Below are 14,232 nucleotides of genomic sequence, written 5' to 3'. Positions count from 1 at the left end.
GGTTAGGGTTCAGGATTAGGGTTAGGGTTTAGGGGTTAGGGTTAGTTTAGAGACTTGAAATTTTGGCTACCCCCCCTATTTCGTGGGTGCTGAGTTCACTCGTGCTGGTTTCGTTGCGATCGGACGTCGGGAACCCCTTGATCTTGAACATTTGTGTGCCTATTTTTTTTTCCTTAGGTGCTCATTTGTTGAGACTTCGCCTACCCCCCTATTTATGGCCATGGGCTTTCCATCGGTACCAAGATGGAGTCTCTACGACATTCCTATCAAAAGTTATGGCCTATTTAAAATGGGGTTAAGGTTTGAGATTAGGGTTAGGGTTAGGGTTAGGGTTTGAGATTAGGGTTAGGGTTAGGGTTCAGGATTAGGGTTAGGGTTTAGGGGTTAGGGTTAGTTTAGAGACTTGAAATTTTGGCTACCCCCCCTATTTCGTGGGTGCTGAGTGCACTCGTGCTAGTTTCGTTGCGATCGGACGTCGGGAACCCTTTGATCTTGAACATTTGTGTGCCTATTTTTTTTTCCTTAGGTGCTCATTTGTTGAGACTTCGCCTACCCCCCTATTTATGGCCATGGGCTTTCCATCGGTACCAAGATGGAGTCTCTACGACGTTCCTATCAAAAGTTATGGCCTATTTAAAATGGCTTTAAGGTTTGAGATTAGGGTTAGGGTTAGGGTTAGGGTTAAGGTTTGAGATTAGGGTTAGGGTTAGGGTTAGGGTTTGAGATTAGGGTTAGGGTTAGGGTTCAGGATTAGGGTTAGGGTTTAGGGGTTAGGGTTAGTTTAGAGACTTGAAATTTTGGCTACCCCCCCTATTTCGTGGGTGCTGAGTTCTCTCGTGCTAGTTTCGTTGCGATCGGACGTCGGGAACCCCTTGATCTTGAACATTTGTGTGCCTATTTTTTTTTCCTTAGGTGCTCATTTGTTGAGACTTCGCCTACCCCCCTATTTATGGCCATGGGCTTTCCATCGGTACCAAGATGGAGTCTCTACGACGTTCCTATCAAAAGTTATGGCCTATTTAAAATGGGGTTAAGGTTTGAGATTAGGGTTAGGGTTGGGGTTAGGGTTAGGGTTAGGGTTGGGGTTGGGGTCAGGGTTGGGGTTGGGGTTGGGGTTGGGGTCAGGGTTGGGGTTGGGGTTAGGGTTAGGGTTGGGGTTGGGGTTAGGGTTAGGGTTAGGGTTGGGGTTGGGGTTAGGGTTGGGGTTGGGGTCAGGGTTGGGGTTGGGGTTAGGGTTGGGGTTGGGGTTAGGGTTGGGGTTGTCAGTGAAGGGGATAAAAAAGTAAAGAGGTGCTTCTTGGTTAACTGATGCGTCCATTTGACCTCTGACCTGTGACACTGTTGGTCCAGCAGCTGGAACCTGAGACTCTGAATGAACCAACTCAGTTTGACTGATCTCTGTTATGGTCACGACACAAAACAAACATATGTAGGAAAATAAAACATGTTCAGACATTTGACCCTTTGCTCTTTGTTTCTATGATTACAAGTATGTGTGTGCGTGTGTGTTTGTATGTGTGTGTGTACGTGTGTTTGTGTGTCTCTGTGTGTGGGAGTGTGTGTTTGTGTGTGTTTGTGTGTGTTTGTGTGTGTGTGTGAGTGTATGTGTTTGAGAGTGTGTCTGTGTGTGTGTGTGTGCACGTGTGTGTGTGCGTACGTGCGTGTTTGTTTGTGTGCGCGTTTATTTGTGTGCGTGTTTGTTTTTGTGTGCGTGTTTGTTTTTGTGTGTGTCTCTGTGTGTGTGTTTGTGTATGTGTGTCTGTGTGTTTGGGTGTGCGTGTGTATGTGTGCGTTTGTCTGAGTGTGTGTGATGTTTGTGTGTGTGTGCGCATGTGTGCGCACGTGTGTGTGTGTGTGTGTGTTTGTGTGTGTCTGTGAGTGTGTATATGTGTGCACGTGTGTGTATATGTGTCTCTTTGTGTGTGTGTGTGTATGTGTCTGTCTCTGTGTGTGTGTGTCTGTTTGTTTGTGTGTGTGTCTGTGAGTGTGTATATGTGTGCACGTGTGTGTATATGTGTCTCTTTGTGTGTGTGTGTGTATGTGTCTGTCTCTGTGTGTGTGTGTCTGTTTGTTTGTGTGTGTGTGTCTGTGAGTGTATATGTGTGCGCGTGTGTGTGTGTGTGTATATGTGTCTCTTTGTGTGTTTGTGATGTTTGTGTGTGAGTGTGTGTTTGTTTGAGTGCGTGTGTGTGTGTGTATATGTGTGTGTTTGTGTGCGTGTGTGTTTGTGTGCGTGTGTGTGTTTGTGTGCGTGTGTGTGTATATGTGTATGTGTGTGTGTTTTTGTGTGTATGTGTGTGTGTGTGTTTGTGTGCGTGTGTGTGTGTGTGTGTATATGTGTGTGTGTGTGTGTGTGTGTGTTTGTGTGCGTGTGTGTGTGTGTGTATATGTGTGTGTGTGTGTGTGTGTAATAATTAAATATAATTAAACTTCTGTAACTGCGGAGTGAAGCGGGTCAAAGACTCCACCGGTAGTCAGTCGGTTAACTAGTCCCACCTGATCACACACACATAAAACGGTGATTTGCATGAAGTGCCTCACGTGATACAGGTAAGTGACCAATCAGAGAGCAGCAAACACTCCCTGGTTTCCACCTGCAGAAAACAAGCCTCGAGGAGCCGGAGCCTCGAGAAGTCCACGAGACCGCAGAGAGGGGGATCTATTTGTTTCCGTGTGGAGGACTGAAGCGGCCGAGCAGCGATGGTGTGCGGCGGATTCATCTGCACCAAGAACGCGCTCTCCGCTCTCAACATACTTTACGTGGTGAGTCCGGATTAAAGTGGTGGTCCGCGGGCGGGGAGGGGACGCAAAGATGCACACAGGTGTCTCAGGTATGGCGCACATTAGCCCGCACCTGTTGGTGTCACACTGGCGGAGGTGCAAAGGTGTGTTCTGTGTTTCCTCGCGGAGGAAACAAACAGGTGTTGGTGGTAAATGGTCATTCGCCTCAGCCGCTGGTGGTGTTACCGGGGGTTTTAGGCACAGGTGGTGGTGTTACCGGGGGTTTTAACCACAGGTGGTGGTGTTACCGGGGGTTTTAGTCACAGGTGGTGGTGTTACCGGGGCTTTTAGTCACAGGTGGTGGTGTTACCGGGGGTTTTAGGCACAGGTGGTGGTGTTACCGGGGCTTTTAGTCACAGGTGGTGGTGTTACCGGGGGTTTTAGGCGCAGGTGGTGGTGTTACCGGGGGTTTTAGTCACAGGTGGTGGTGTTACCGGGGTTTTAGTCACAGGTGGTGGTGTTACCGGGGTTTTTAGGCACAGGTGGTGGTGTTACCGGGGGTTTTAGTCACAGGTGGTGGTGTTACCAGGGTTTTATCCACAGGTGGTGGTGTTACCGGGGTTTTAGTCACAGGTGATGGTGTTACCAGGGTTTTAGTCACAGGTGGTGGTGTTACCGGGGGTTTTATCCACAGGTGGTGGTGTTAGCGGGGGTTTTAGTCACAGGTGGTGGTGTTACCGGGGGTTTTAGTCACAGGTGGTGGTGTTACCGGGGTTTTATTCACAGGTGATGGTGTTACCGGGGGTTTTAGTCACAGGTGATGGTGTTACCGGGGGTTTTAGTCACAGGTGGTGGTGTTACTGGGGGTTTTAGTCACAGGTGGTGGTGTTACCGGGGGTTTTAGTCACAGGTGGTGGTGTTACCGGGGGTTTTAGTCACAGGTGGTGGTGTTACTGGGGTTTTATCCTCAGGTGGTGGTGTTACCGGGGGTTTTAGTCACAGGTGGTGGTGTTACCGGGGGTTTTAGTCACAGGTGGTGGTGTTACCGGGGTTTTAGTCACAGGTGGTGGTGTTACCGGGGTTTTAGTTACAGGTGGTGGTGTTACCGGGGGTTTGAGTCACAGGTGGTGGTGTTACCGGGGGTTTTAGGCACAGGTGGTGGTGTTACCGGGGGTTTTAGTCACAGGTGGAGACAAACAGGTGGTGGTGGTGTTACCGGGGGTTTAGTCACAGGTGGTGGTGTTACCGGGGTTTTAGTCACAGGTGGAGACAAACAGGTGGTGGTGTTACCGGGGTTTTAGTCACAGGTGGTGGTGTTACCGGGGGTTTTAGTCACAGGTGGAGACAAACAGGTGTTGGTGTTACCGGGGGTTTTATCCACAGGTGGTGGTGTTACCGGGGGTTTTATCCACAGGTGGTGGTGTTACCGGGGTTTTAGTCACATGTGTTGGTGTTACCGGGGTTTTAGTCACAGGTGGTGGTGTTACCGGGGGTTTTAGTCACAGGTGGTGGTGTTACCGGGGGTTTTAGTCACAGGTGGTGGTGTTACCGGGGGTTTTAGTCACAGGTGGTGGTGTTACCGGGGTTTTAGTCACAGGTGGTGGTGTTACCGGGGGTTTTAGTCACAGGTGGTGGTGTTACCGGGGGTTTTAGTCACAGGTGGTGGTGTTACCGGGGGTTTTATCCACAGGTGGTGGTGTTACCGGGGGTTTTATCCACAGGTGGTGGTGTTACCGGGGGTTTTAGTCACAGGTGGTGGTGTTACCGGGGGTTTTAGTCACAGGTGGTGGTGTTACCGGGGGTTTTAGTCACAGGTGGTGGTGTTACCGGGGGTTTTAGTCACAGGTGGTGGTGTTACCGGGGTTTTAGTCACAGGTGGTGGTGTTACCGGGGGTTTTATCCACAGGTGGTGGTGTTACCGGGGGTTTTAGTCACAGGTGGTGGTGTTACCGGGGTTTTAGTCACAGGTGGGGGTGTTACCGGGGGTTTTAGTCACAGGTGGAAACAAACAGACTCTGTAATGACACTGGGAGAAGTGATAAAGAGCCTTTTCAAAGTAAAAGTAGTGTCAGACTTGTCATTTGTTTAGTTTTACACAAACACTTATTGTGTTGTTTGTTGTTATTGTGTTGTTTGTTGGTTATTGTGTTGTTTGTTATTGTGTTGTTTGTTGGTTATTGTGTTGTTTGTTGGTTATTGTGTTGTTTGTTGTTATTGTGGTGTTTGTTGTTATTGTGTTGTTTGTTAGTTATTGTGTTGTTTGTTGGTTATTGTGTTGTTTGTTGTTATTGTGTTGTTTGTTGGTGATTGTGTTTGTTGTTATTGTGTTGTTTGTTGGTGATTGTGTTGTTTGTTATTGTGTTGTTTGTTGGTGATTGTGTTGTTTGTTAGTTATTGTGTTGTTTGTTGGTTATTGTGTTGTTTGTTGGTTATTGTGTTGCTTGTTGGTTATTGTGTTGTTTGTTGGTTATTGTGTTGTTTGTTGGTTATTGTGTTGTTTGTTGGTGATTGTGTTGTTTGTTAGTTATTGTGTTGTTTGTTAGTTATTGTGTTGTTTGTTGGTTATTGTGTTGTTTGTTGGTTCTTGTGTTGTTTGTTGGTTCTTGTGTTGTTTGTTGGTTCTTGTGTTGTTTGTTGGTTATTGTGTTGTTTGTTGGTTCTTGTGTTGTTTGTTGGTTATTGTGTTGTTTGTTGGTTATTGTGTTGTTTGTTGGTTATTGTGTTGTTTGTTGGTTATTGTGTTGTTTGTTGGTTATTGTGTTGTTTGTTGGTTATTGTATTGTGTTGTTTGTTGTTATTGTGTTGTTTGTTGGTTCTTGTGTTGTTTGTTGGTTATTGTGTTGTTTGTTGGTTCTTGTGTTGTTTGTTGGATATTGTGTTGTTTGTTGTGTTGTTTGTTGGTTATTGTGTTGTTTGTTGTGTTGTTTGTTGGTTATTGTGTTGTTTGTTGGTTATTGTGTTGTTTGTTGGTTCTTGTGTTGTTTGTTGGATATTGTGTTGTTTGTTGTGTTGTTTGTTGGATATTGTGTTGTTTGTTGTGTTGTTTGTTGGTTATTGTGTTGTTTGTTGGTTATTGTGTTGTTTGTTGGTGATTGTGTTGTTTGTTGGTTATTGTGTTGTTTGTTGGTGATTGTGTTGTTTGTTGGTTATTGTGTTGTTTGTTGGTTATTGTGTTGTTTGTTGGTGATTGTGTTGTTTGTTGGTGATTGTGTTGTTTGTTGGTTCTTGTGTTTGTTGGTTATTGTGTTGTTCGTTGGTTCTTGTGTTGTTTGTTTTTTATTGTGTTGTTCGTTGGTTCTTGTGTTGTTTGTTGGTTATTGTGTTGGTTATTGTGTTGTTTTGTTGATTCTTGTGTTGTTTGTTGGTTCTTGTTTGTTTTGTTGGTTATTGTTAGTTATTGTGTTGTTTGTTGGTTATTGTGTTGTTTGTTGGTGATTGTGTTGTTTATTGTGTTGTTTGTTGGTTATTGTTTGTTTTGTTGATTCTTGTGTTGCTTGTTGGTTCTTGTGTTGCTTGTTGGTTATTGTGTTGTTTGCTGGTTAATGTGTTGTTTGTTGTTATTGTGTTGTTTGCTGGTTAATGTGTTGTTTGTTGTTATTGTGTTGTTTGTTGGTTATTGTGTTGTTTGTTGGTTATTGTGTTGTTTGTTGTTATTGTGTTGTTTGTTGGTTATTGTTTGTTTTGTTGAGCGTATTAAAAAACCAGGATAAACAGGAAGTAAGAACACCTGTTGTTCCAGGTACTAAGTGGAGAAGGGGCAGGAATTAATACGCTAATGCTTCTTCCTGCTCCTTTATGTGTAATTTAGTTTTCACATGTTTGAAATAAAGCATTCATTCATTCATTCATTCATTCATTCATTCATTCATTCATTGTTGCAGCTGACTAAGGTGCTGCTAATTGGATTCACTATCTCTATAAACTGCTGTTAATCTAAAGCAGTATTTCCCATTTTATTAGTTAATATTTATTAATAATCCAAATCTGTAAAGTAGCTGAAGTTACCAGATAAATGCAGTGGAGGAGAAAATAGTGAATTACAGTAAAGAACAAGATCCTCATTATTATGCTCCAGTGCAGCACTGTGGTCCTGAAAGCTGGGTCAGGACCCACAGAACCAGGTCGCGGGTCCAAGCGTCTGAAATGGGTTTCCTCAGGAGGGGAGGGGGGGGGGGCTGGAGTCTCCCTAAAACCTGCAGGACAGTGGCCCTCCAGGACCAGAATCACCCACCCCTGCTCTGGAGACGGCCCTGTAACCACACACAGCTGCTCGTCCTGGAGTAGAATCTTCCTCTATTCTACTTCCCTCTTCAAACAGTCGCTGAAACCGTACCTGTCCGACACCTTTCACGCGGGTTAATTCAGTTCAGGGTGCTTTAGAGACGCCAGACGAGACTGAGTGATGCAGGAGAGGTGGAGACCGTTAAACCCACTCCAGATGATTCCCATAGACCACGAGTGTCACACTGGTCCAGTAAAGAGTCGTCCAGTCCAACCAAGCAAGAACACACCTGACTCGACTCACTCACTCACCTGAACCGTCTTCACACAGTTGGTTTGTTGGACCAGGTGTGTTTTTGATTGGTTGGAATGAAAACCTACAGCCACAGCGACCCTTTACTGGATCACTCTGACACCCCTGCCATAGACCAATGCACATAAGTTGTTGTTCTTTCCTCCTCCTCAGCTGGTGAGTCTGCTGCTGATCGGCGTGGCAGCCTGGGGGAAATGGTTCGACCTGGTCTCCAGCATCAGGGTGGTGGCGGGCGTCATCGGCGTGGGCATCTTCCTGTTCCTGGTTGCCTTCGTGGGGCTGTGCGGCGCCCTGAAGCACCACCAGGTCCTGCTCTTCTTCGTATCCTTTGGTGTGTTTGCAGGAGCGCGGGGGCGTCGCCTCGCACCTGCGGACACACGGGTTATTTTCTGGTTATTTACTGGTCCTTGTTTCACAGTGAGATTTCCAGAATGTTCTCATGAGTTCTTTAAATCCCTAAAGTAATGTGTGAACTTCCTAAACGTGCTCCAGTACATGATCATCCTGTTCATCGTGTTCGTGGTGCAGTTTTCGGTGTCCTGTGCTTGTCTCTCCCTGAATAAGGAACAACAGGTATGTGGATTTTGTCTAAGGGCGCACTCCCACTGTCCTTCCACACCGAGTGAAAACAGGTTTTTCGGGTCAAGCCTAGTGCGTTTGACCAGTGTGAGTGTAACCGCTCCGCACATAACTGCGGCCAGCTGTCCGTCCATGGCCCGTTTGAGAGAGGTGGGCTTTAGTAGAGTGTGTTTGCACGTGTACGAGCACGAGCACGAGGCCTACAACAGTTCTGAGGTAATTTCCTGTGCGCCTGTTGGGACGTAGAAAAAAGAAGGCGGGACCATGCGCGGACATTTAAAACAATGGCGGTGAAAGGTTCACGTTGGTGTGATGCGGAGGTGGAGTGTTTACTGCAGATTTGGTCGATGGAAAGATTCAAAAACAGTCGACAAGACGCACAAAAACTCCGAGGTCTACGGAAAGATCTGGAAACAAAGCCACGCATCGCCATGACGTCATCAGTGCGTGTGACGTGTTACGGCGTGATGACGTATAGGCAGCAAGAAGCATTCTCCGAGGCCCAGGTAGTGTGAGTACAAACGGGCCTGGAGGGGGGGACAAGGACCCTAAAGCACGGGGCACGGGACGGAGGCACAGTGGGAGGGCGCCGTAAGAGGGTAACACATAGGGGACGGACTCGAAGTAGAGAAGTGAATGTGTTTCAATAAAGTTAAGAAAAGAGCAAAAAAAAAAAAACACCAAAGAGGTTGCTAGAAACCAGGCCTCTGAAATCGTACGCATCATGACTTTGAGGGTTATTCACGTTCGTCCTTCTGCCCTCTCGTTCACAGGACCACCTGCTGGAGGTCGGATGGAACAAATCCGAGTCGACTCAGAAGGACGTGGAGAAAACGCTCAACTGTTGTGGCTTCTCTTCGGTTCCCGTCAACGGCTCCTGTGCTGCTGTAAGTAAATCCTCTGGGATATTCAACTTCACTGAGGGCGCACTCCCACTGTCCGTCCGTACCGTGCCCAAACAAGTACCACGGCTTAAGTCTGGTTCCTTTGACCAGTGTGAGTGCAACCGTACCGCGCCCAGGAGCGGTACGGTTGCCGTCCACGGCCCGTCTGAGAGAGGTGGGCTTATGTAAAGCGCGTTTGCACATGTACGAGCACGAGCGTGCGCACGTGTGCGAGCACGAGGCCTACTGCGGTTCTGAGGTCATTTCCTGTGCGCCTGTTGGACATAGAAAAAAGAAGGAGGGACCATGCGCGGACATTTCAAACAATGGCGGTGAAAGGTTCACGTTGGTGTGATGCGGAGGTGGAGTGTTTACTGCAGATTTGGTCGATGAAAAGATTCAAAAACAGTCGACAAGACGCACAAAAACTCCGAGGTCTACGGAAAGATCCGGAAACAAAGCCACGCATCGCCATGACGTCATCAATGCGTGTGACGTGTTACGGCGTGATGACGTATAGGCAGCAAGAAGCATTCGCCGAGGCCCAGGTAGTGTGAGTACAAACGGGCCTGGAGGGGGGACAAGGACCCTAAAGCACGGGGCACGGCACGGAGGCACAGTGGGAGGGCGCCCTTAATCTCTAACAGCTGCTGAACTTTCCCTTTCCTTCCTGCAGAGTTGCTATAACGACCCCAAAGTGTCTTGCGAAACGTGCTCGAACATTATCCAGCTGTATGCGGGGGAAGTGCTGCGGTTCGTGGGCGGCATCGGACTCTTCTTCAGCTTCACAGAGGTCGGTAAAAGTGTCTTGGCAACAAATCATTTGGCGCTGATGTAGACGTTCAGTTTGATTTGCGCTGTGATGAAGTTTATGGTGAATAAAAAGCTCACGGGCTCATTTCTCGCTCCTTTCAGATCCTGGGGGTTTGGCTCGCCCACAGATACAGAAATATCAAAGACCCTCGATCGAATCCTGGAGCCTTCCTATAAACACTCACAATTCAATAAACCAGGACAATGCACTGCTATTTTTTCCCTCTCAACTCTGTAAATCACACTGATCTCGACTGATTAAAGTGAAGACTGTAACTTCTGCTGTAACCACGTCATAAAGGACCATTACCAGATAAATGTGGTGTAACACTAAACAGAGACGAATCATGTAGAGTCTTAAAGTCGGCTGCACAGCATCGATCTGACCGAAGGCGAGTTTTGATGCTTATAACTTCAACTGTTTGCTTCCTGTTCGATCACGTTCATTAAATTATGCTTTTTGTTGTTGCTGTGAATACGAAGTCTGTCTGTCTTTGAAGGAGTGGGTTATAACGTTTAGGGAAATAAGAGCGTTCACTCTCCTGAGAGATGGAGAAGTCGTATATCCGGTCCAAGTCTGACGCAACAAAACACTTTTCCCGGGTCCAAACACTTCGTCAGACGAACCAAACAACGGCCGAACCTGTGAACCTTTAACGGTCCCTTCTCTCTGCAGTGAGACACACAAAGTGGTAAAATGACAGTTATGTAGTTTTTATGTTGAAATACGAGGCCTGGAGCAGGAAATGGCACTTTGAAAGGGCGTTACATCACGACTTAAAGAGCGGAGACGCTAAATATGAAGCTGCAGCCAGTTAGCTTAGCATAAACACTGGAAGTGAGGGAAACGGCTAACTTAGCTCTGTCTAAAGTAGCGCCACAACTTATACATATCTTTACTACGGAGCAATATGCCGATTACTTTCTTGATGAATCGTCGTTGGTGTTGGCTGTCGCTCCAAAACTCAAACATATTCAGTTTAATATGATTTAAAATAAAGAAAAGCAGGAAATCTCCATATTTGAGGCTGAAAAACAGCATTTTTTGACATTTTTGTATGAAAAAAATCCTTTAACAATGAATCGATTGTCAAAAATAAGAGGGTTTTGTTCCAGACTCTTTCTCAACTGAGACAACACGACTCCAAACTACGACCAAAGGCGTGTGGCTCCACCCTGCTTCGGTTCGTAATGCTAAGCTAACAGGTGCTAGCTTCATATTTACAGTACATGCATGTGTGGTGTCATTTTGCTTTCTTGCCGTGACCCGGACGAGAAGACTAAGCGCAATTCCCAAAATAATCGATCCCTCTAAGTGAAACCTGATGCATCTAATGTGTCTCAAAGCGATGGACGTTAACGGCAGCTGTGTGTGCTCACCACACACACACACACACACACACACCTTATGCAAATAAAGTGTAGATTAGCACCACGGCGGCTAGGTGACTGTGGTGACCACTCCCTCTAACTATTCACAGGTGGACACACACACACACACACACACACACACACACACACACACACACACACACACACACACACACACACACACACACACACACACACACACACACACACACACACACACACACACACACACACACACACACACACACACACACACACACACACACACACACACACACACACACACACACACACCCCGGTGTGTTTCGCAGTCAAGATTAAAACAAGTCAAACGCCTGATAGATATTCTGATGACGTGTGTAAATGTGTGTTTATTGCTCTTTGTTTCCTGTTTAAAACATTATGAATTCACAGTTAATCATGTTTCATTGAATCGATCGTCTCGTTTTTTTCTCCGTTGTCTGAAATAAATGTACGGAAAATAATGTGTTGTGTGCTTTTATTTGTCGGAGTCGATGCTGATAGAGAGCTGTGCGACGTCGTGCCGCATGACTCGCTCACACATGACTCGCGCACACATTCCTCACCCCAAACAGGATGCCAACCAGGAAGTGCACCGACTGTTTACATCCATGTGCACGTCTAACAGGCTCCTCGGGGCGGTCCAACCTGTTCACCAGGGCGACTGTGAACGCAGCTGCTGCTCTGTCAACGTGTCAAACAAAGGCCTAGTGTGCACGCCACATATTACCTGCACTCCATAATTACACCTATTCATTTAGTGAACAGGTGGCTCTGGACTATCCTGGTGTGCGTTGGCAGACACTAATAAAAGGTTATTTTATTATTTTACAAGTGTGTGTTGAAGGCAGACACACTTTGTTTGACAGGTGAAGAGGCTCTTTAAGTGTCTGGCTGTGTACGGATTAAAACACCAGGTTAAAATAAAGATTAGAAAAATAAAGTGTTGCACGTTTTGGATCATTGCTCTAAATCCTGTAACAGTATTTTATAATTTCTTTGGTCCACGAGTGTTCAGAATTATTACAAAGTAAACAGAACTGAATCAATGCAGCGCACGTTTATCATTTAGTTCAGTTGAGGTGGTTCAGGATCATCTGGTAAGGATGAACCCTGGGCGCCTCCCTAGGGAGGTGTTCCAGGCACGTCCAGCTGGGAGGAGGCCTCGGGGAAGACCCAGGACCAGGTGGAGAGATTAGATCTCCACACTGGCCTGGGAACGCCTCAGGATCCCCCAGTTAGAGCTGGTTAATGTGGCCCGGGAAAGGGAAGTTTGGGGTCCCCTGCTAAAGCTGCTGCCCCTGAGACCCGACCCCGGATCAGAGGCTGAAGATGAGATGAGATGATGTAAATTTGCAAAATTATTATTAGCCTTTGTTTGCTTTGTTTTTGTTTTTTCAAAATGTACAAAATCGAATGATTGTCGCAAGCTCTTTCAAAATAAAAGCCCCTCCCGTTGCCCATCCCACATAACCAAATAAATAAAATCAAAGGAGCAGAGGCAGAAGCAGGTCTCATGTTCTGTATTCAGCGTTTGAACGCGTCAGTCTCACCCAACATTTAGTGCAAGTTCAGCAAACATCACGTCCTCACGCATCACAACAGACTTCTGCACGATTGTCCCGCTGCACGTTTACATCAGTCGGCTTGTTGCCAATTAAAAAATACACAAGTGAACATGGAAACAGGCGTTCATTACAATAATGAGTCATCGTCATGAATCCAAAAGTAGATATTTGACAGAAATACTTGGCACTGGATGTTTAAAGCTGTATCAACTCTGAGCAAACCAGCATTTATAGTTGGTTTACAGTCAGCACCGCTTTATTTTGCGTTATTAAAAGTTATTATGAGTGAAAATCACGAGTGAACATAAAAATGTGCACCAGGTTTTCTTCGCACATGTGTCGATGGTTAAAAAACCTCTTAAATAAACTGAATGGTTGTAAAGTGAAGCCAAAGCTCGTGGTGAACATCACTGAATATTATTATAATAATTTAATGGAGTTTATTGTGAAGATGTTTTTGTATCATTGTCCACATTCAGGACGCCGTTAAACGCCGTCTGCACTGAAACGAGAGCGACAGCGCAGTGGAAACTAATAAACAATAAGTGCTAAAGCGTTTAATTATCAATAATCAAACAAAGCGCACACACGTCGATGCGTCCAGGCTCAGAAATGTGATTATTTGCTGCTTTTCTGTGTTTTATACTTCACTGTAAATGTCATATTGTTTTTGTTTTGCACTGTTGTTCGGACAAAACGAGCGAAGTGGAGATGAAACTCTGCGTCTCTGTGAGCGACATCTTTAAAACCGGTTCAGTGGTTGCAGCGTGTTTGGCTTTAACGTCACCACAGCAGCTTAAATACAGAAAGGATGCGTGCGTGTGTGCGTGCGTGCGCGTGTGGACATCCAGAGTCGCCTCAACACTACCACCGCCCCGCGTGACGCGCTGCACTCAGACTCACTTCACTTTCGACCCTTCACGTAAACATTTGCATCATAAAGGCATCGCACAGGAGTCGCTGTGTGACTCTGAAAACTACAATCGTTCGACAAGAATCAAATAAAAACTCCAGGTCACACAAAGGGACGACCTACGCTCGGTTCTCTTTGGCAGCACACGGCGAGAAGCGTTAATTGCAGGTGGGTTTTTTTTTGGCTCTCACTTTGACTTCACTGCAACTATCGATTATTTTCATCTTCGATTAATCTGTCGAGCAGTTTCTTGATTATAGTCTATATATTATCAGTTGTTTCGTCCATAAAACGTCAGAAAATGGTGAAAAGTGTGGATCGGAGTTTCCCAAAGGCCCAAGATTAACGCCCTCAAATGCCTCGTTTTGCCCAGAGCTGAAGAATATATTGAGTTTATCGTCGTAGAGGAGGAAAGAAAACGCAAAATATTCACATTTAAGAAGCTGAAATCAGAGAATTTGGACTTAAAAATAACCCAAAACGGAGATTTATAGTGTATCTGATTAGAGTTGGCAGCTAATTGATACATCCACTCCTTTACACTTCACCACTTTACGTGCAAAGCTACAAGAGACCGAAATAACCAGCACGCCCCTGCACGAGTTAGCCCCGCCCACCCTCTCCACCATCGCCGCTTGTGATATTTCCCAGGACTGTTCAACACAGACTCACATTATTACTTTAAAGAAGTCACTTTCTACTCCCAGACTGCTGATTGAGCCTCTGGCCCACTGATGGAAGCCCTTCGTTTGCAGCATTATGAGTCGTGTGTCATTCCTGGGGAAACTCAACACCAGGTGACGCTGCACCTGCAGTTACCGCCCGTCA

General features: G+C 46.1%; 1 protein-coding gene across 1 annotated transcript; it reads left to right on the top strand.

The window, feature by feature from the left end:
* The first annotated feature begins 2,622 nt into the window (after positions 1-2,622).
* Positions 2,623-10,007, top strand: LOC310950962 (tetraspanin-13-like). Its single transcript, XM_083919005.1, has 6 exons — positions 2,623-2,763; positions 7,409-7,576; positions 7,748-7,828; positions 8,608-8,721; positions 9,395-9,511; positions 9,634-10,007. Exons 1-6 carry the CDS (start codon positions 2,701-2,703, stop codon positions 9,706-9,708), a joined length of 618 nt encoding a protein of 205 aa, XP_083775131.1. The 5' UTR covers positions 2,623-2,700; the 3' UTR covers positions 9,709-10,007.
* The last annotated feature ends 4,225 nt before the right edge of the window (positions 10,008-14,232 follow it).

The sequence above is a fragment of the Echiichthys vipera genome (genome assembly GCF_963691815.1).
Source record: "Echiichthys vipera genome assembly, chromosome: 8".
NCBI classification, from domain to species: Eukaryota; Metazoa; Chordata; class Actinopteri; order Perciformes; family Trachinidae; genus Echiichthys; species Echiichthys vipera.
Note: the sequence above shows the minus strand (reverse complement) of the source record. Positions and strands in the feature narration are given on the sequence as shown.